Source organism: Aquarana catesbeiana, linkage group LG06 (genome assembly GCF_042186555.1).
Source record: "Aquarana catesbeiana isolate 2022-GZ linkage group LG06, ASM4218655v1, whole genome shotgun sequence".
NCBI lineage: Eukaryota > Metazoa > Chordata > Amphibia > Anura > Ranidae > Aquarana > Aquarana catesbeiana.
In genome coordinates, this window is record NC_133329.1 from 308,754,915 (window position 1) to 308,778,313 (window position 23,399).

Consider the following 23,399-nt stretch of genomic DNA (forward strand, 5'->3'; position numbering starts at 1 on the left):
GTGTCAGGGCTCGGCAGCCATGATACATCATGGTCAGTTTACAGAGGGGAGGTATAGCCAGGCAGTTTCAGCCAGGTATTACAGGTGTTACAGGGGCCCAAATGACACAGTACATGCACTATATAACGCTTTAAAAGGACAGGATCCATTTATTTTATTTTTTTGAGTTAACAAAAGCTTTAAGGACACCATTGATCCTGATCAAATCTCCAACACAATATGCAGCCCCAAACTTGCAAGGATCCTCCACCATGCTTCACTGTTGAATGCAGAGACTCATTATTATACCGCTCTCCATCCCTGCAGTAAACAAGCGGCCTCCTGCTACAGCCAAATATTTAGAATGATTACAATTACACATTGACTCATCAGTCCTAAGCACCTGCTGCCATTTTGCTGCACCCCAGTTCTCAGGTTTTCATGCATAGTGGAGTCGCTTAGCCTTTTTTCCCCACATCGGAGGTATGGCTTTTTGGCCACAATTCTTCCATGAAGACCACTTCTGGCCAGACTTCATCAGACAGTGGGTGGGTGTACCTGGGTCCCACTGGTTTCCCATTGCTGATGGCACTGCTGGATGTCTTGCGATATTGAAGGGAAGCATGATGTGTCATTCATCTGCTGCAATAAGTTTGCTTGGACAACCAGCGTTCTATGGTCCTCAACATTGCCCCTTTCTTTGTGCTTCTTCAAAAGACCTTGAACACCCCAGTCTGCTTTGCATCTTTAACATGCAAGGAAACAGAGGCAGGGTGCCTGACTAAGCACAAGACCCGCCAGATTATGGTGATATTGGCGACGTCTGCGGCTGCTCTCTTGCTAGACAAGGGGGATGGGGCCCTCAAAACGTGTTGCCGCCCACCCCTCTTGCACCTCGGGCTCAGTAGTACTGTGTGGACGTGCATAGAGAGCAGCTGTAGCAATTGAACATCCGATGTTAGTGCGGCGATCTCCCTGCTGAACTACTGGGAACTACTGGGAACTACTGGGAACTACTGGGTACTACCCCCCCCCCTCCCCCCTGCAAAAACAGTGATCAGCGCTCACAGCCGATCGGGGCTGCTCTGTGCAAAACCACTGCACAGAGCAGGGAAATATAACATATCTGTTATTTTATAGAAAGAAAAAAGCCTTTAATATCACTTTAAGCAATAACACATGGTCTACCACTCAGGACATCTAAGACAACAAAAGGGTAGCATGAGGTCATCCCTATACTCTGCTCTCCTGTTAGTATGCTGGTGCAAAACCGGAGATCACCAATTTGTGATCCTCCTTCTCCCAGTGCTGCTGTGCATGGGATTTAAAGACATTTCATATTAGGACAGACTAGACTACTTGAATGTAAACATATAACTATGCTTTAATGAATGCAAAATGGAGTTAGATTTTTTAACTGCATGTTGGGAACTGTTTAGGAGCCTGTCAGTGTAACAATGGTCAGTGTAAGTTAAAACAAAGGTTACCCTCATATATTGGGAACTAAATAGTTTTGGAAAAAGGGCTTCTTTAACCATATGTAAACATTATACCAAATATAATAAAACAAGGAAACATCCAAAAAAAAACAAAAAATGTTGTGCTAATCCAAAAGGAAAGTGGGTTACGATGTCCAGAACAGATGCTGATCACACGCTACAGTGCACTTTGCCTGATATCCAAGTTCTTTACATACCTCAGGCCCTTCGGTACATGTCTGGTGACAGACACATCTGTGAGACAGCACTCATGTACTACTCTTTTCTCAGTATTTCAAGCTTTATGAAACTATCATAAAAACCTTTTAGAAGAGACTGGGTTTCTAGATACCAAGTATAGGTCATGCCAAAAGCATTATAGAACCACATAATACACTAGTAGGCAATAATCTAGACATAAAACTAAACACTGTAGTAATAGGAGGACAATTACAACGATCTTGACAAAACCCAGGCACAGTTTATTTTCTGCTGCTTCCGATTCTATGAAGAAAGATACTCCTGTTAGAAAATCCTCTTTAAAAGCAAGATTTTGCCGATTTAAATCATAATTTTTAAAGAGCAACTGTCGCTTCTAGATTGTAAGCTCTAACGAGCAGGGCCCTCTGATCCCTCCTGTATTGATTTGTATTGTAAGTGTACTGTCTGCCCTCATGTTGTAAAGCACTGCACAAACTGTTGGCGCTATATAAATCCTGAATAATAATAATAATCTGTCCCGGCATCGGCTCCTCCTCTGACCCACTGTTGACTCACCAAGTCCCATTTACTTTAATGGAATGGCTGGTGATGTGGCAACAACAAGGTGAGGGACGTGGTGGCAGCAGGTGAGTGGATGCCATGATGAACCTGAAATGACAGGTGCTCTTTAAATGTAAAGACTTCTTGCTGGTAGTCAGAATCTTTAATATTTGCAAACAAAATTAAGTTTTCCTATTTAGAATAATAAGCTGTCAGGTTAGTAAAACAGCGATATCAGAACCAATGCAATCATACAGTTTGCAGTTTACATAGATTTGTAAAACAACGGGATAAAGGAATATTCCTGAATTTTGTTTTATCTCACGGTTACTGTGAAATTGTGTGAATGCATCAATGCAGTGCATGTTATCTCAGCTTGCAGAGCTTGGATTTATTGAATGAGTTGACCAAAAACATAAATATTGCAGATTATACAGCCTCCTGCAACATAACTAAGCTCCATTTCATGTTGAATAAACTTAATGTATCTTAAATAGATTTTTACTCTAAAAGCATTAAAATAAATTAGATAAAAATAAAAAAAATCTGATTTAACCACTTGCCAACCAGCCGCCGCAGATACACTGCAGCAGGGCGGCTCTATTGTTTGAATCGCTGTCCCAGTAGGTGCTCTGTGCAATAGCTATAGCAGGCGCATGGCGTGTCGCCGGAGCCAATGTGCATGCCTGGTGGCCGCAATCTGCGCCGGCCCCCTGAGATCGCTTCACAGGGAGCCAGAAAGGGGATCTGCCAGTGTAAACCAAGGAAGACCCCGTTCTGACAGGAGAGTAGAGAGAGATGTTGTCTGTTCCTAGGGATCAGGAACAGCGATCTCTCTGTACTCTGTCGGTCCACTCCCCCCCACAGTTAGAAACACCTCCCTAGGACACACTTAACCCCTTGACCGCCTAGTGTTAACCCCTTCCCTGCCAGTGTCATTTATACAGTGATCAGTGGCTAATTTTATCTCTGATCACTGTAATAATGTTACTTATTCCAAAAAAGTGTCCTGCTAAAAATCGCTGATCACCACTATTACTAGTAAAAAAATTTTTTATAAAAATGCCATAAATCTATCCGATATTTTGTAGATGCTATAACTTTTGCGCAAACCAATCAATATGGGCTTATTGCAAATTTTTGTTAACCAAAAATATGTAGAATACATATTGGCCTAAACTGATGAAGACATTTTTTTTTTCCTTTTTCTGGATATTATAGCAAAAAGTAAAAAATAGTATTTTCTTCAAAATTGTCGGTCATTTTTTGTTTATAGCGCAAAAAATAAAAAACGCAGAGGTGATCAAATACCACCAAAAGAAAACTATCTGTGGGAAAAAAAAGCGCATCGATTTTGTTTGGGTACAATGTCACACGACCGGCAATTTGCAGTTAAAGCGACGCAGTGCCGTTTCCCAAAAAATGGCCTGATCATAAAGGGGTAAATCCTTCCGAGGCTAAAGTTGTTAAGTTAAAAAAAAAAAAAATCTGAAATTTTAGAATTTTTTTTTTTTTTTAAATCATTACATTTTTATCCACCCTGCTTTATAGTGATGCTAAAGGCAATTGTTTAAAGTAGCAAACATGTCATACTTATCTGCTCTGTGTAATGGTTTTGCACAGAACAGCCCCGATCCTCCTCTTTTTGGGTCACCTGCTGGGGCTCCTGGCCCCTCCCTTCTGTCGAGTGTCCCCAGAGCAAGCAGCTTGCTGTGGGGGCACCCAAGCAGGCTTGCTCCCACGCCGCTGCCCTGCGCGTCCATTCACAGATAGAGCCGAGGCTGAGCTCCACCCTTCTCTTCCCTCATTGGCTCACTAGCTGTGATTGACAGCAGCAGAAGCCAAAAGGAGATTCTTCAGAGAGCAGAGGCACTCGTGCACATTGTTGGATCGTGATCGGGCTCTGTTAAGTATTAGGGGGGCTGCTGCATGGAGAAGGTAATTTTATCTTCATGCATAGAATGCATGAAAGTAAAACACTATGAACCTTTAGAATCACTTTAAGCAAAAGCAAGTGCTCTGTACAAACTTTTGGCTGATATATCCCTTAGCCCTTTTATTGCTGGACATTTTTGTCACATGATAAAAAGGTGCACATTTTGGGCTTGATGTTTACTTAAAACCCCCAAAATATATATTTTCTGAAAGCTTTTTAGTTTTGTCGTGTTTTATTGTCTAAGGATTGCGAAATCATTGTTGCAAGGCAATGTCATGAAAAGGAAACCTTGTTTGTCCATAAAAAATAATATGTATTACTTTGTTATCTTAACTAATGACAAAATTATTGCAGAATAAAAGAGGAAGCAGAAATGTAAAAATTATACTGGTTCATTGGGTTGAACAGGTGTGAAAGGCGAAGTGGAATGAACAAGTGTGCAAAAAAAACATTTAGGAAAATAAAAAAAAGTGCTGACACGCTTTTGATGCGCTCCAGTGCATTTTTCTTTTGCCCTCCTTTTTCTTTACCTTAAATAAGGACATGTGTGTTCCAGTGCGTTTTCCATGTGTTTTAATGCGTTCCAGTACAGTTCAGTGCAGGAAAAAATGCAGCAGGTTCTACTTTTTTTTTCTGGAACACCCTGGAACCAACAGCACTGGTGTGAACTATACAATTGAAAACCATATAACCTATCCATGCATTTTTGATGCAGAAAAAAAATCCACTGGACCGCATGTGGTGTGAACTGGCCCTCTAAGCAACTGTTAAATTTACAACCCCAGCTGTACTTCTAAGACATTTTTGGACAGAAGTAACTTCCTAATATGCATTCAAGAACAGTGACAGACTCTGAATGATCACTATTACCAGCCCTTCCATAAAAGCAATGACATGACATGGTAAAAGAAAATTAAAAAAGCAAAGAAAGAAGCACTGTAAAAGCCGGCATTTACTATGAGCACCATCCACTGAAATGTATTTTTTGTTGAGATCTCAGCGCCAAATAGTTGGTTTTTCAGTGTTGCATAACTAGTTGGTATTAAAGGGAAACAATACCAAATAGGCTGTCATCAGCCTGCTCCCCTTCCGAAAATTCTAGTTCCTAGGCTGCCATGGCTAACCCTTCTGTTTCTATACTTTGAACAACAAATAAAAAGCTGGTGGTTTACAAAAGGAAAAAAAAAAAAAATGACATTTTCAGAAGAAAGTCATCAATGATAGTCTCCGTACTTCTTTCATTACAAAAACAGAACATGAAAGTAGGGCTTAAAGCATACAGATGTTTATTATTCTTGTGAAAAATGTTTTCCTTTACTCCCTCTCTACTGAGGTAGATAGAATGTTTGTTCATTTTTAAAACACACAGTCCTGTTGGGATTAGTTTGCTTGTTGTCTTTCTTTTTAGATCTAAAGAACTGTAGAGCTATGATACGCTTTTTACTTTTAATGTACTTTTTGATCCTGCATGTATCATGGAGCTCCAATAAAAATTGTTTGTAAACTAAAAAAAATAAATAAAAAATAGGACTTTGGCGAGAAAGAAAGAATTGAATAAACACAGGGTTTAGTTCTGCTTTAAAGGGTTTTGCATTCTAGCAGAGCTTCTGAATTGCACCTGAACCAGTGTAGGAAACCACACTGCACTCCTTTAAAAAAAAGAATGCAAGGAAAAAGAAAATGCAAAAGTGCCTAGACATTTGTAACAGAGCCTTACAAGTTTTGATTTCAAGATTATCAGATGTGCTGCAATTGTGCTTTTATATCCCTACAAAAATGTTCTAAATGCCAAAACATAACCACACAGGTTATGTAGATGTTGATTCAAAAGGTGCCCCAGTAGTATAGTACAGTCTTCTTAAAACAGAAGGTATCTGGCATGTCACATTTCCATCACAAATCGAAAAAATAAGGGCTCTTTTTTTTTTTTTTTTTTTTTTAAATCCTTTTGGGCAGTGGTCAGAGCCATGCAAATCCTTTTTTTTCATCCTAGACCAAACTATACATCCACAACTGCTAGAATACAGCACAAAGTCAAATATTGTAGAGCGAAGGCAGCATGTTTTTATGCAAATAAAGGCTATTTAAAAAAATAAAAATAAAATAATAATAATAATAATAATAATAATAATAATAAAGTATTCTCATATTCATGCATTTGGTCTTTAAAGGAAAAGGCAGCAAAGTGAACACCACCACATCTAGTGAGTAATTTGAGAGCAATGGCTAGCAAAATCTCATGCTTTCAATAAACAGCAAGTTTTTGTCAAAGCCACCTGGTCACAGAAAAAGCTCTGATCATTTATACATCACCCCCACCTCTGAACTGCCGCACATAGAACATATTTTTTCGTTGCCTCCCTCTGCTCTGGGTTTTCCATTAAGCATTTGCATTTTAGGTTTGTTGTGGTGATTTAGTAGTCCATTCAAATTAATGCACTGCCTTAATGTTACACACTACACATTACTGCACATCAGAAGAGCTGATCCCTTACATGTATTGTTACATAAGTGTCCTTTCTTTATTCCTCTAGCTTATTTTGCACAATGGAAAATAGCATAACTAAAGGTAAACAGAATGAAGAACAAGTGAACGCACAACAAAGAATACCAGTGGCTCTCTAACCAAGAGACAGTTAGATATAAATGTATTAACCTTTTCATGCCTAGGCCCATTTCTGACATTTGTTGCTTACAAATTAAAATCCGTATTTTTTCCTAGAAAATTACTTAGAACACCCAAACAATGAATATAATATATCTCTATATCTTTTTTTTTTTTTAAGAGACCCTAGAGAATCAAATGGCAGTCGTTGCAATATTATATGTCACACGTTATTTGCGCAGCGGTCTTTCAAAGTATTTTTTACTTACTGTAAAACCCATTTCTCTGAGTTCATTGACAGACACAGCACTTCCTTATTCAGAACCCTAGGGTTTTATCAGTTTTATCACCCCCTACAGGAGTAGGACAGGAAGTTGGAATAGGCCTAGTTGGACTAGGCAGAAAAAAGACTTGGCTATGCCCATGGGCAGTCCTAGGTGATATACACCCCCCTCTCTGCTATAGGCCTTCAGTTTTGTCACAAGCAGTGTCAGAAGCATTAAAAATTTCATAGAGGGGTGGGTGCTGTGTCTGTCAATGAACTCAGAGAAACTGATTTTACGGTAAGTCAAAAATGTTATTTTCTCATTTGTTCATTATCAGACACAGTGCTTCCTTATTCAGAACCATAGGGATGTCCCAAAACAGTGCCAAACATGAGGGGTGGAGCAGCCAACAAAAAAACAGGCCAACCAGACAATCTGGAGCTCAACGAGAACAACTGGAGCCCAACCTGAACAGCAAGAAAATCCCTTCAAGAGGGAAAAACACTCTAGACTGCAGCCTGCAGAACCTTGCAGCCAAAATAGGCATCTGCAGATGCCAGCACATCCACTTTGTAAAATTTTGTGAAAGTGTGCATGGACGACCAGGTGGCCGCCTTGCACACATGCGTCACTGACGCTTGATGACAGAAGGCCCAGGGGGCACTCAGCGCACGAATAGAGTGCGTCTTCAATGGGAAGCGAGGAACCTGACCCCTGACAGAATAGGCCTGAGTCACCGTCTGTCTGATCCATCTAGAAATGGTCGCCGAGGAATCAGACAGCCCCTTCTTTGGCCCATCCGCGATCATGAATAGGGAGTCTGACCTCCAAAAGGACTCAGTAGCCGCAGAATACAACCCGAACCACATCCAAGGTGTACAAGGCAAATTCCCTCGGATGTTGTGGCCTGGGACATAGGGAAGGCAACACAATGTCTTCATTTAAATGGAAATCAAAAACAACTTTTGGAAGGAACGAAGACCAAGGACGAAGAACCATCTTGTCCTTATGAATCACCAGGTAGGGCGTGCGACAGGATAGCACCGCCAATTCCAACACCCTACGAGCAGAGGTGATAACCACCAAGAAGGCCACCTTCTGCGACAGAGTGAGCAGGGGAATTTCTCGAATATTTTCAAATGGAGGCTTCTGTAGAAGCGAAAGCACCAGATTCATGTCCCACAGTGGCAAGGGAGATTGCACTGGTGGAACCACGTCACACCCCCTGAATGAAGGTACGCACCAGGGGATGCAAAGCCAGGGGGCATTGAAAGAAAACCGCCAAAGCCGACACCTGGCCCTTGATGGTACTCAAGGTCAAATTCTTTTCAACTCCCCTCTGAAGGAAAGTCAAAATCTGAGCCCCCGAAAAGGAACGTGGGTGAAACCCCACTGACTCACACCATGAAATGTACACTTTCCATGTCCGATGATATACCTTCCTGGAAGTAGACTTCCTAGCTTTGAGTAGTTTTAGGATCACCAATGCAGGTAAGCCTCTATCCTTCAACACCTGGCTTTCAACAACCAGGTCGTTAAAGCCAGCGACGGTAAAGCAGGGTGGAAGATGGGCCCTTGGGATAGCAGATCCTACCTGAGAGGCAGCCGCCAGGGGGCATCTGCAACCAGACGCACCAGGTCGGCGTACCAGGACCGACAAGGCCAGTCCGGGGCCACTAGAATGACCGGAATTCCTTCAGCCTCGATCCTGTGTAACAGCCGAGGCAGAAGCTTGAGAGGAGAAAAAGCGTAGATCAGACAATACTGGCCCTACAGAGCCACCAGAGCGTTTGAGGTGTCCGCCAAAGCGTCCCGAGACCTGGCCACAAACCTCTGCACCTTCCTGTTGACCAGGGATGCCATCAGATCTACCTCTGGAGAGCCCCAACGCAGACATATCTGTTGAAATTACTCCTGATGAAGGGACCACTCCCCTTGGTCCAACACTTGTCGACTGAGGTAATCCGCCTGCCAGTTGTCCACCCCTGCAATGTGGACGGCGGAGATGGCCAAGACGAAACGCTCTGCCCACCGGAGAATGCTTGCAACTTCCAGGTCCACTAACACACTCCTTGTTCCTCACTGGTGGTTGACATAGACCACCGCCTGACTGCATCCGTATCGAGAGCCCCTGAAGTCAATCTGCCCACCTGCTGGACAGCAGTAAGCGTGTTGCTGCCTTTAACTTATGGAGTTTGTCCTGCGGAAGGAACACTCTGGCCCGAGTGGAATCCAGAGTCAGACCCAGATGAACCAATTTCTGAACTGGAATCAGCGCAAACTTTTGGTAATCTATCAGCCACCCAAAATCTGCCAGAGTCTGAATAGCGATCTCCACGTTGCCCCTCAGGGTCGCTGGGGACTCTGCTCGCAGCAGAAGGTCGTCCAGAACAGCAATTTCCCAATGGCACAGCAGCGCCAAAACCGGAGCCAACACCTTGGTGAAGACCCGAGGAGCAGAGGCGAGACCAAAGAGTAACACCTCAAACTGATAATGCTCCTCTCCCACAGCAAAGCGGAGGAACCGCTGGTGTTGTGCACATATCAGAATGTGCAGATAGGCATCCTTGATGTCGATGAAGGCAAGAAAGTCCACCTGATGAATAGATGTCACCACGGAGCGAATGGACTCCATTCTGAAATTCCGCCCCCACACAAAGTGGTTCAGGGCCTTGAGGTCCAGAATGGGATGTACCATACCCTCGTTTTTGGGGATGGTAAACAGGATTGAATAAAAACCCTGGAAACGTTCCGACACCAGAACCATCACCTCTTGAAGTAACAGGCCTTGCACCCCGCCCTGGAGGGCTAACAAACGGTCCGGAGACAGACGCAGATTGGATGGAAGAAATCTGCTTGTGGGACAAGACTGGAACTCGATCTTGTAACCAGACAGAATCACGTCATGGACCCACATGTCATTTATCAGAGAGGTCCAAGGGCCCGGAAACCAGCGAAGACGTCCCCCCACCCGAACTACGGGTGAGGGCGCTTCTTCATGCCGAAGGAGCCTTATCTGGGGGGTCTGGATAACCCCGCTGTCGGTTTGCCAGACCAGGGTCGCTTGGAACCTCCCGAGGGGGGCTTGAAAAACTTTGAGCCTTTATCAGTGGACCCTGGGGGACGAAGCGCTCTGTGCGCCGAGAAGGAATGACCACGCTTTTTTGACTGTGGCAGAAGAGTACTCTTTCCCCCCCCCCCCCCTCCGTGTGACACATTTAATGATATCATCCAGAGTGGCCCCAAACAAACAATCGCCCTGAAAAGGCAGATCAGCTAGGGCTTTTTTAGAGGCCCTGTCCAACACTTCAGCCACAAATACCCACCAAAGCACTACCGCTGAAACAGACAGCTTAGAAAGCAAGGGAGCTGCATCCAAAGAGGCATCGCAGACAAACTGCAGCCTCTGGACCAGCTGGTCCGCCAATTCAGTGAAGGCAGGAGGAAACTCATCACCCTGCAGGTCACGGCGCAACAGCTTCGCCCACTCTGTCAGTGATTGAGACACCAGGGCAATGGCTAAGACCGGCCGAAGCGCTGTACCCGCAATAGTGAACATAGTGCAGCTCAGAGACTCTGCCTTCCTGTCAGCCGGATCTTTAAAAGGCGGAGAGTCTTCAACCGGAATCATGGTGGCTTTGTTCAATCGAGAGCTGGAGTGTCCACCACAGGTGGAGTCGTTCACTCCTTGAGAAGACTCTCTTCAAAAGGATAACACAGCGAAGTACTTTGAGACCGCAAAGTGATGTTTTGGATACTCCCATTCCTTATAGAAAAACTTGTCAAAGAAGGAGGAATAAGGGAACACTTTTGCTGCGCGAGATGGCTTGTGAGTGTCAAAAGGGACCAGTACCTCCACCGCAGCCATGGCTGCATACTCCATTTTTAAAGCTTCCCACATAGATGCAATCAGTGCGGTCACCAGCGCCTTCTCGTGCGCAGCCACCGGGCACAGTAATCATCCTTACTGTCTGAAAAATCTAGGAGCACGACCGCAGACCCCGCAGGGTGGGGCACGGCCACCGAAACAGAATCTGACGAGACAGATGAAGCAGGGGAAGGCAGGGGACGCTTCTTGCTAGTCCGCCACCCAAGACACAAAGGACTCCAGGGCCGACTTCAGTGCGTCAATGGATGGCTGGGACCCAGAGGGACCTGCAGCCTCTGATAGGGGGTCAGGTGGGGAAACATGCTTCTGAGACTCCATAAGGGAAGAAGAGACACCAAGAGCGACCAATGCACAGGGACACCTCCTACGTCGGTAGCGGTACCGAAACACCAAGACACCCCACAGCCTGCAGCAGAGAGAGGAAGGGACCCCACCAGACTCACCACCCCACCGGCGTAACGCTTGCTGCCTCAGGTGTAGACCCACACACGCGTGGCGTCAGAGGACAACACAGGAGTCAGCACCGGGTTAAAAGGAGGAGCTTCTGCCTGCTAAAAACACCGTCTGGGCTACACAGTAATGGCCGCCGCTGCATGAGCACAAAAACCACTAAATCATGGCCACCAAGCTACACAAACACAAGAAGTCAGCAGGCACTAGGGGGGAAAAATAGGCCGGCTACGGCAAAAAAGTCGCTGACCGCGCTAAGAGAGAAAGAAAGCGGATCTGGGCACCGGACCCCCAGGAGCACCCAAGTGTCTCCCCCCTCCCGGTAAGCACTGCACCTGGCGGCATGCACCCCCTACCCACCAGTAGTCAACCCAATCCCCCAGGATCCATCATGGCACCACACTACCCCATATAAAGGGAGGGAGGGGTAAAGGGAGGGAGGGGTAAAGGGGGGCTACCAGGGGACCTCCAGGGAACATCCGCCCCAGGAAGAGAGGGTGCAGGGGCGGAGGGAAACCCACAGGACCAACCGACCCAGGGAGGGGCCTGCATCCGCCACAAACCCATCAAGGGGAGATGGGGACATTTACTCACCATACCAGGACCAGGCGGGCACCGCTCCAGACAGAATCTCCTCGCCACCGAAGTGGGGGGCTGTCGGCCATGAGGGACGCTGCGACTTGAGCCAAAATGCGGTCGTATGCTACCTCGCAAGATGTTTAACTCGCAGGGCCAGACCCTGTCCAGTGGGGCTATGTCACGGCCGACCTAGCACATAGCTGCTGTCTGCACGCACTCGCTGGCAAGACTGGGAAGACCACTGGAACAAATGTCCAGCCCATCGCCCAGTCTGGCAGTTGACTGCAGATCTCACCAGAAAAAAATCCAGGAAAAAACAACAAACAAAAAAATTAAATTTGCCAGGACTAGAGATCCCAGCAGGGAACTAGGTCCTTACTCCTGACTAGGCAGAAAAAAACTGAAGGCCTATAGCAGAGGGGGGGGTGCATATCACCCAGGACTGCCCATGGGTGTATCCAAGTTTTTTTCTGCCTAGTTTCCTAATCCTGAAGGGGGCAATATAAACCTATGGTTCTGAATAAGGAAGCACTGTGTCTGTCAATGAACAAATGAGAAAGAAACTTTCATGGATTTGGGAAAAAAACTAAACAGTAAAGTTAGCGCAATATTTTTGTATAATGTGAAAGATGTTACGCAAAGTAAATAGTAACTCTACATGTCATGCTTTGAAAATGCGCACATTCGTGGAATGGTGGCAAACTACAGTACCTAAAAATCTCCAAAGGTGACATTTTAAAAAGCATGCGGGGACGCCTTAAAAAAAAAAAAAAAAAAGTGTCTTTTTTTTTTTACATTGTCCCTTTAAAAAGAAAAAAATCTGATCACTTTAATTGCTGTCACAAGTAATGTAAACATCCCTTGTAAACGGTACTCTTAAAGTGGAGGGCCACCCAAAAAAAAAAAAATGAAAATGTTCCTAAAAATTTGGAGGAAAAAAAAAAAAGTAAACTTACCAGAAATGGCTGTTGCTAGGCTAGGCAGATCGTCCTAATCTGCCACTTCTTACACCGCGGTGATCTTCAGTCTTCACCTCCTCGCGTTGTCTTCTGGGGAATGGGGCGCGATGTGTTCTGGGAACTGTGTGTGTCCCACAACAAAGCACACCCCATTCACAAAGCGCTGCGCGACTAGTGCATGCACAGTAGGAAACAGGCAGTGAAGCTGCAAGGCTCTACTACCCGTTTCCCTTAGTTCGAATGGCGGCGCCGGAACCCGAGAGCCGAGGGAGGGGTCAGCCTCGGGCAGCCGACATCGCGGGCACCCTGGAAAGGTAAGTGTGATTATTAAAAGTCAGGAGCTACAGTGTTTGTAGCTGCTGACTTTAGAAAAAAAAAAAATTCAGTTGGCCCACCACTTTAATGGGGGGATCTGGGGGTTATTAGCTGCATCAGTTGTTATCACTAAAAGGCCAACCGCTGGCCCTAAAAATCGGTAGCAGGGTGATAGCTGCAGGCATCACCCCGGTTTAACCCCCTCAAGCCATGAATGCAAATTTGCGCACAGTGGGTGTGAAGGGGTTAAGAAAAGAAAATACAAAACCTTTGGCAAGTCAGTTTTGGGCAAAATGCTGAATATGCCACAATACAAATACACCAACAAGAAAGATATATATTTTTTTCCTTTTTTGTGACAATTCTTTTTTACAAAATGTAAAAAGGTGTATTCAAGGGCCCAAAAGTACACCACTCAGCGCCAGGGACCCAAGCAGTTCCAAAACAGTGATAAAGCAAAGAAAAAAGAAAATATATTAATATATAGAGATAACACCAATTTGCTGTCACAAAAAAGTGAAAAAACTCAAGTGAGACTAAAACAGCAGCCGTTTAAAAATGCAGAAAAATCATCATAAATAGTGGCATACCATAATCAGCAAAATATGACTATAATAACACACTAAAAACAGCGCTAATGTGTCTAATGCTAATATATCCTTTCTAGCTCAACATTAGCGCTGTTTTTAGTGTGTTATTATAGTCATATTTTGCTGATTATGGTATGCCACTATTTATGATAATTCTTTTTTACAGTTTCATTTATCCAGAGCATAAGGCTACAGAGTAATATCCAGATTACCTGGGTTCACGGCCAGCTGGAAATAATGTAACTTGTTGGGGTCAGGGAAATTCACTTTACAAGTACCTAGAGAGATTAAAAAAAAAAAAAAAAAAAAAAAAAAAGAAGTTTAGCATTACTATCTTCAAACATTGCATTACATAAAAAAAAATTGCCTGATACACAACTGCTTTATATTTAGTATGACAATATTTATTGAATCAGAAGATAACATTGAAAAAGAACTAACAAATTATATAGGAAACCTGCAGTTTTTATAGTCACAAATTTAATGTGACGATTGGCAGGTGAATGCTGCCTTAAATTTGCTTATGTTGTCTTATGCTGGCCATACACAATACAAAATAAATAAATAAATAATCGGTCGAAATTCAGTCATTTAGACAATTAGTTTGTTTTTCGGCCAGTTAATGGGCACAAAATCAATAGTCATGGGATGATTTTGAGCTAAAAAAAAAAAAAAAAAAAAAAAAAAAAACACCACAAAGGACAAGTTTGTAAATTTTCTGCCAAACGAACGATAAATTGAAAGGTTAATGTGTTTCCCGACCAAACTGTCTGCACTAGGTATATATATAAAAACGAACAAAAAATGCATTCATTTACGTCCACTGAACGATTTATCGGTCATTACATGATGGCACTCACGGCCGAATGTTCATTTTTGAAAAATGGGTTGAGCTAATTTTCCGGAGAGTGCCAAATCTGGTTTCTATGCACAGCTGCCCCAATCAGCTTCCAGGTTTTGGGTCAAAGTTAATTGAACAAGCTAAAGTTAGAAGCCGATTGGCTACCATGCACAGCTGTGCAACCCTGTTTTTAAACTTTTCAACTAAACATAAGGGCCCTTTCACACTGGGGCGGTTTGCAGGCGCTATTGCGCTAAAAATAGCACCTGCAAACCGACCCGAAAGTGCCGCTGCTTTGTCTCCAGTGTGAAAGCCCCAAGGGCTTTCACACTGGAGCGGTGCGCTAGCAGGACGGGAAAAAAAGTCCTGCTAGCAGCATCTTCGGAGTGGTGAAGGAGTGTATACTGCTCCTGCCCATTGAAATCAATAGGACAGCGCGGCTATACCGCCGGCGCGCTTTGCAGTGGTTTTTAACCCTTTGTAGGCCGCTAGCGGGGGGTAAAACCACCCTGCTAGCGGCCGAATACTGACGGTAAAGCGCCGCTTACAATAGCGGCGCTTTACCGCTGACGCCGCCCCCGCCCCAGTGTGAAAGGGCCCTTACTACAACATGCAAAAGTAGGTGTGATACCAAACCAGCAAAAATGTATACTCAACTTACACCTGAAGGATCCAATATAATCTGCAATTCTTTTCTATTAATTGGATGTTTTAACGTGAACCTGACTTTAACCACTTACCAACCAGGCCAATTCTGACATTTCTCTCCTACATGTAAAAATCATCATTTTTTTGCTAGAAAATTACATAGAACCCCCAAATATTATATATGCTTTTTTAGCAGAGACCCTAGAGAATACAATGGCGGTCATGTCAAACATTTTTTTTTTTTTTTTTTTAAAACAAGTTTCGTGCTTTAAAAAAAAACAGTAAAGTTAGCCTAATTTTTTTCCATAATCTGAAAGATAAAGTTTCCCGAGTAAATAGATACCCAACATGTCACGCTTCAAAATTGCACACACTCGTGGAATGGTGCCAAACTTCGGTACTTAATCCCCATATGCAACGCTTTAAAATTTTTTACTGGTTACATATTTTGAGTTACAGATGAGCTCTAGGGCTAGAATTATTTCTCTCGCTCTAATGCTCGCGGCGACACCTCACATGTGTGGTTTGAACACCGTTTTCATATGTGGGCGGGACTTACGCATGCATTCGCTTCTGCGTGGGAGCACACGGGGACAGGGGCACTTTAAAACTTTTTTTTGTTTTTTATTGTTAATTTTGCTTTACATATTTTGGTTTGACACTTTAACCACTTGCCGACCACCTAACGACGATATACATTGGCAGAATGGCACAGGCAGGCAGCGTAACGTACCCGGCTTCCTCTGCTTCTGATATGTAAACAGAAGCAGAGGAAGTGATGTCATCTCTCCTCGTGGAGCCTTTTCGTTCCGGCTCTCGAGGAAAGAAGACATCACAGTGAGTTTGCACCAACACTACACTAACACTAGTACACATAGGCACATAAAACACTCCCCGATGACCCCCCCTGCACCCCCTGTCACAGTGACACCAATAGCAGTTTTATTTTTTTTTACTGATCACTGCATTGGTATCATTTGTGACTGTTATAAGTGTTAGGGTTGTTAGGTCTAGGGTACCCCGCCTAACCCCCCTATTAAAGGTTTAACCCCTTGATCGCCCCCCAGTTAACCCTTTCACCCCGTCGCCAGTGTCACTAATTGATCATTTTTCTGATCACCGTATAAGTGTCTCGGGTGACGCTAGTTAGCCTGTTAGTTTTTTAGGTTCACCGTCAGCTTTTTATTGGGTCAGGTACCCCCATATACTACCTAGTAAAGGTTTTAACCCCCTGATTGCCCCCTAGTTAACCCTTTCACCAGTGATCACCGTATAAGTGTTACGGGTGATGCTGGTTAGTTTGTTTTTTTATACTCGCCGTTTATTACCCAATAAAGGTTTAACCCCCTGATCGCCCGGCGGGTGATATCAGTTAAGTTTTAGGGTCAGATAGGGTCTGCGTCGTCCCAGGCAGCGTCAGATTAGTGCCAGTACTGCTAACACCCATGCACGCAGCATACATCTCCCTTAGTGGTATAGTGTCTGAACGGATCGATAACTGATCAGATCTATACTAGCGTCCCCAGCAGTTTAGGGTTCCCAAAAACGCAGTGTTAGTGGGTTCAGCCCAGATACCTGCTAGCACCTGCGTTTTGCCGCCCAGCCCACCTAAGTGCAGTATCGATCGATCACTGTCACTTACTAAACACATAACTGCAGCATTCGCAGAGTCAAGCCTGATCCCTGCGATCGCTAACAGTTTTTTTGGTAGCGTTTGAGTTGCTGACAGCCTAGGAGCTTTTTTACCTGTGAGTCTCACTAGTGTACCAGTAAATTTAGAGCCCATAATGGCAAATCGAAGGTACACTAGTGAAGAGCATGACAGATGGTGAAGAGGAAGTCACCCATCTGTCAGATTCAGGCTCATAATTCGATCCTGTAGACGACAGCTGCTCCATGACAGATAGCTCTGACGAGTTGTGGTCCCTGCCAAGGTCAGGCGTGCCAGACCCCGATCTTCTGCTGTTGTTGAGGTGCAAGTACCGCAGGGCTATCGTATGGAGCAGAGAAGTACTAGTGCCGCTCATCCTTCTGGTGAACTGGCAAGCACCAGCAGCCTAGTACACCCTGGTCGCAGTCAAACCAGCACTGCAGTAACACACGTGGTAACGTGGCGAGTCCCATAAGTGCAGTTCAAGCTGGCGAGGTGGAAAGCACAAGTAGTGTCCCGCTGCCACCAAGAAGACAGACAGGCCCGTCGTGCCCATAGAGTCCTTCCTGCAGAATTTGCCAATCCTAATTGGGAACCCACCACCTTCTGCAGCACCCGTACTTCCCCCATTCACTGGCCAACCCGACATTCAGGTGGAAACAGTTGATTTTACGTCACTTGATTTTTATTCGCTGTTTTTCACCGAAGATCTCTATAGATCTATTGTGGACCAAAGTAATTTGTATGCTGGTCAATTCATCAATGCTAATCCTCAGTCCTTCCTTGCCAGAGATTGGAAACCAATTACGGTTTATGAATGTAAGACCTTTCTGGGCCTATCGCTCGACATGGGCAGAGTTAAAATGAGTATGTTGCGGTCATATTGGTCCACTGACCCAATTTACCATATACCCGTGTTCTCTGCCTCCATGACCAGGGTACGATACAAGCAGATCTTGCGGTTCATGCATTTCAACAACAATGAACTCTGTCGTCCTTGTGGAGACCCTGGAAACGATCAGCTCTACAAAATTCGGCCCCTCGTAAACCACTTCAACCAATGTTTTGCAGACTTGTTTACTCCCCAACAAGTTGTCTGCGTTGATGAGTCCCCGATTACGTTTTCTGGCCGCTTGTCTTTCAAACAGTATCTTCCCAGCAAGCGTGTCAGATACGGGGTCAAGATATATAAGCTCTGTGACAGGGCCACAGGCTATACATGTAGTTTTATGGTTACGAGGGAAGAGATAGTCACGTAGAGCCGCCGAACTGCCCAGATTATATAGGGAGCGCTGGCAACACTTGTTTGATCATCAGATTGGCGCATGTGGCACTGTGCGATCTAATCGCTGGGGCTTTCCCCAGTGGCTTGTAGATTCCTGTCTTAGGCTGGGGTACAGAGCCTGCCTGAAGTGTAATAACTTGCTTGCTGTGAAATGGAGAGATAAGAATGTTTTCGTTCTTTCCTCCCTTCATGGAGACACAACGGTCCAAATTCCTATGGCGACTGGTGTTGTGGAGAAACTCCTCTGTGTATAACCAAAATATGGAGGGGGTGGACCTCAACGACCAGTTGTTGGTGCCGTACCTAGTTGCCCGTAAGGCCAGACGCTGGTACAAAAAAAGTGTCTGTATACTTATTTCAATTGGCTTTGCTGAAAACTTATGTGCTATACAGAGCTTGAGCTATACAGATCCTTCCTTAAATTCCAGTAATTAAAGGATTCCAGTATCTCAGAGCCCTTCTGTTGCAAATGCAGTAAGCCAGCTCCATGAGAGGCATTTTCCGTATGTCCTCCCGAGTACCCCTACCCAACGAGCCCCCCAAAGAAGATGTCGTGTCTGTAGCAAGCGTGGATATAGGCGTGACACCAGCTATTATTGTCCCCCCTGTCCTGACAATCCTGGTATTTGCATTGGTGAATGTTTTGAACGCTACCATACACTAGTGGAGTTTTAGCATAGGGTACAGCACTGCACAGACTAGGACACACTTTCAACAGGGTCTCCCAAGATGCCATCGCATTTTGAGAGACCCGAACCTGGAAACGTTACAAAAAAAAAAAAAAATTATATATATCTCTCAAAAAGAAAAAGGAAATATCCCCCGTGGGGTTTTTTAGGCAGCAAGAAATTATGAAAATGGTAAGCTGTAACTTGAAAAGGTTTTTATTTTGTAGGACTTTAATGGCAACATGATCACAGGGAGTGACCATGATGGTTAAAATAAGAGCTGTGCTACAGGAGATAACACAAATGAAGCTGGCACAAAATTATACAATGTTCAAGCGCTATAATAGGATAACTGACGCGTTTCGACCCCGTTGGGTCATCTTTAGAGGGTTCAGGCGCTGTAACAAGATTTACGTATTGAAATTCATGGATATGACCATAAAATTAAAATGTAATATAATAAATATATGTTTTTAACAGTATAATTACCAATCAAATTGTGTTTGAACAGTTTCTCCTGAGCCTAAAATTCTCCAAAGTCTCCCCCACCGGGTCCCGGCAGGGGTCCCAGGCTGTCCACCATGTCAACAGGGGGAGGGAGGCTAATTGCCCATGCGTGTCTTACAAGGAGTCACACCAAGTGGATATTTCCCAAAACCAGGGAGGGGCGTGGGGGAAAGCGAGCAGGACCCGCAGTCAAAGCATCAAATAACAGACAACAGTACCATCAGTGCATTCTATTTAGCACGGATAGAAATATATGTATCATTATCATTTTTTTATTTAAAGTAACTCTGTTTATAATTTGTTTAATGTTGTCTGTACTTATTGGGGTCAGCAATGTGTGGATATTCCTATGGTGGTGATGGTAAAAAAGGGGATTAAAGAAAGGTAGACTGGGACCCGGTGGGGGAGACTTCGGAGAATTTTAGGCTCCTGTAGAACAGCTCTTATTTTAACCATCATGGTCACTCCCTGTGATCATGTTGCCATTAAAGTCCTACAAAATAAAAACCTTTTCAAGCTACAGCTTACCATTTTCATAATTCTTGCTGCCTAAAAAAACCCATGGGGGATATTTCCTTTTTCTTTTTGACAATAATCGGGGTGTGCAGCACTTCATATCTTCTCTGCATGTGTCCCTCCCCCTTTTCTCGAATATTGAGCGTTAAACACCCCTCCCCCCATTTTTTCACACTCGAGTTAAGATACGAGCTGTGGGATGGTTTTGGTTGAATTTTGCATCTCTTATAATATTCCTATTGTTATTGTTTCTACTGTATAAGTATTGTGTTACACTGTTTACAGGACGAGCCATATATGTATAGGTGATGATTGGACTATCTTCATGTAATTACACGCAATTATTCCTGAACAGGAGAGATCGGATAAAACTGTTTTTCTCCCCTGTTTTCATTAATCTACCACAATACTAGAAACTTCAATGTGCCCCTTTTGGCGCACTTAAAATGCTTACAACACACTGGCGAGTATTTTCATTCTGTTGAAATGACAATTCCAACAACCTGGACTATTACATGCACGTCTTTTGTAAACTCAATGGAGTCCATGGCTGCCTCAAATGCATCCCAACCGCCCACAGCTTTTTAGACCTTTGTATACTAGAATGTGATCTATAGGTTGTTATAACCTCCTTTGCAAATTGTTCACATTATGTCGTTCTTCCGCTTTCCCCCCCTTCCAGAACCGGATGTGGATTCCACGGTCCGTTGACCCGTATTGGGGTTGGGGACTTCGTCGCTGTGTCTTTTTCTGGCAGGAAAAGAGGGGGGGGCACAGGGCCCGTGCCGCTTTTCTGCACCCTTGGGTGTATCGCTTCCTGCCAGCGGCGTTCTGGATCACATCCGGACGCCGTGGCGTTGCGGGCGCTCGATGCCGCGTGCGTGCGCATGACGTCACGGTGTCACGCAATTACGGCGGATGTGACGGCCGTGCTGGGACATCCATCTTCCTGAACGCCCGGGGAGCCACATGTGGAGTGCCAACAGGTGGCACTATCCCTGCTGGAGGAGGGGGGTGGGGGCAGCCTGCGTGCACCTGCAGCCCAATTAGGCATCCAATCATTGGCCAGCACTCTATACATAATGATGAAGCAGACTGGGGGATCTTCATTTAGTCCCTACCATTCCATCAGATTGACCAACTGACCTAAAGTCTGAAGACAGGTAATCACCAGTATTTGAACATATTGATGAGTTGGATCTGACGTGACATACCCTGCATTGTGGGTCTCTTTCACGTCATTTCTTTTTATTGTGATAGTTACGTCATTTCGGACAATTTATATCCAATTTTACCCACCCATAATACACGTTTTACCATTGTGGTACCTCACTTATGTGTTCTTTCCCTGTCTCACGCCTGTCCCATCTCTCTCCCTTCTTGACCTCTCATCACCCCTTTCCAGCACATATACATTCTTGCCAGTACACCATCACACACTTCCATCTCTCACTCAGCCACGGTTGGATTGTTTCCTTTGTTGATGTTTTTGCTTTCATTTTGGCCCCTTGCACTGCACTTACCTATCTCCCCACCTATATGTTTCCCTTCCACTCACATTCATCACCCCACCTGCACTATCTTTACAGTTCACTGGTTTTTCTCCCCAACACGCCCCTTCTCTCCTTTTTTCCTCTGGATCTTTTCCTCTTGGCTCTTTTCTTTCACTCCCCATTCCTTTTTCCTATTCCCCCTTTACCCATTCCCCCCCTCCTTCCCGATTATCCTTTCCAACCCCCTCCCTCTCCCCCCTTTTTTTTTTTTTCCTTTTTTTTTTTTTTTTTGTCCTTTCCCTTTTATCCCCACTAGTCAGTCCGTCCCCACCTTTTTCCCTCACATGTTCTCCTCACATTCGCCCCTTTCCTATATCCCCACTCTACTTTGCCACTTATTTCACGGCAATTATATAGATACCACCATTTACTTATTACTTACTCTGACATACTGACATCTACATGTAGTCATATCTACCTTTCTTTAATCCCCTTTTTTACCATCACCACCATGGGAATATCCACACATTGCTGACCCCAATAAGTACAGACAACATTAAACAAATTATGAACAGAGTTACTTTAAATAAATAAAAAAATGATAATGATACATATATTTCTATCCGTGCTAAATATAATGCACTGATGGTACTGTTTGTTATTTGATGCTTTGACTGCGGGTCCTGCTCGCTTGCCCCCAAGCCCCTCCCTGGTTTTGGGAAATATCCACTTGGTGTGACTCCTTGTAAGACACGCATGGGCGATTAGCCTCCCTCCCCCCCCCCCCCCCCCCCGTTGACGTGGTGGAAGGCCTGGGACCCCTGCCGGGACCCGGTGGGGGAGACTTCGGAGAATTTTAGGCTCAGGAGAAACCGTTCAAACACAGTGTGATTGGTAATTATACTGTTAAAAACATATATATTACATTTTAATTTTTATGGTCATATCCATGAATTTCAATACGTAAATCTTGTTACAGCGCCTGAACCCTCTGAAGATGACCCAACGCGGTCAAAACGCGTCAGGATTATTATGCTATTATAGCGCTTGAACATTATATAATTTTGTGCCAGCTTCATTTGTGTTATCTCTTATTTTAACCATTATGTTCACTCCCTGTGATCATGTTGCCATTAAAGTCCTACAAAATAAAAACCTTTTCAAGTTACAGCTTACCATTTTCATAATTTCTTGCTGCCTAAAAAACCCCACGGGGGGATATTTCCTTTTTCTTTTTGACAATAATCGGGGTGTGCAGCACTTCATATCTTCTCAGCATGTGTCCCTCCCCCTTTTCATAATATATATAAAACAAAAATATTTGTTGTTTTATTGTACTCTCTCTCTATTCTTCTGATCTTTTTTACTGTATTCTATTCTGCAATGTTTTATTGTTATGTTTTATCATGTTTGCTTTAAAGGTATGTCATTTTTTTATACTTTACTGCGTTTTATTGTTAACCATTTTTTGTTTTCAGGTACGCCATTCAGCTGCAGCGCGGATTTATTCACCTTGACCCCAACAGCTTTTGTTCCCATGATACATAAAGCCGTGACTCCAGCGCTGTAGGAGGTGATTTCACCACCACAGTTAAAAAAAAGAGCATATATGCCAAAGCATGGGGGCAGCAGGGGTGGAGGAGCGATTTGCTCCTAACTTTTGGGGCGGAAGCCCCCATGCTTCGGCCTATATTTTTTAGGCCATTCAGCTGCAGCACTGATTTATTTATCTTGACAGCAACAGCGTTTGCTCCCATGATATATAAAGCCGTGACTCCAGCGCTGTAGGAGGTGATTTCACCACCACAGTTAAAAACAAAATGCTGCATGTTTGCCCATCATTAGAAGTGGGTGGATGAAGGGAGGTATTCTAATGGTGGGCATACCCACCGATCAATCTCTTTTTTTCGTTCAATCCACAGGCTGCATGAAAAAAAAAAAAAAAAAAAAAAGGATTACAATATATGCTCAACAACCAGTAC

The 23,399-nt window shown here is 44.2% G+C and overlaps 1 protein-coding gene across 5 annotated transcripts in view; it reads right to left on the reverse strand.

Moving 5' to 3' along the window:
* The window catches only part of UBE2F (ubiquitin conjugating enzyme E2 F (putative)), a 497,889-nt gene that overhangs the window by 426,073 nt on the left and 48,417 nt on the right, over positions 1 to 23,399 (reverse strand). For all 5 annotated transcript variants that reach the window (XM_073633595.1, XM_073633593.1, XM_073633591.1 and 2 more), the window contains exon 4: positions 14,021 to 14,086. In XM_073633595.1, the coding sequence (XP_073489696.1) occupies positions 14,021 to 14,086 (66 nt within the window). The remainder of the gene's footprint in view (positions 1 to 14,020; positions 14,087 to 23,399) is intronic.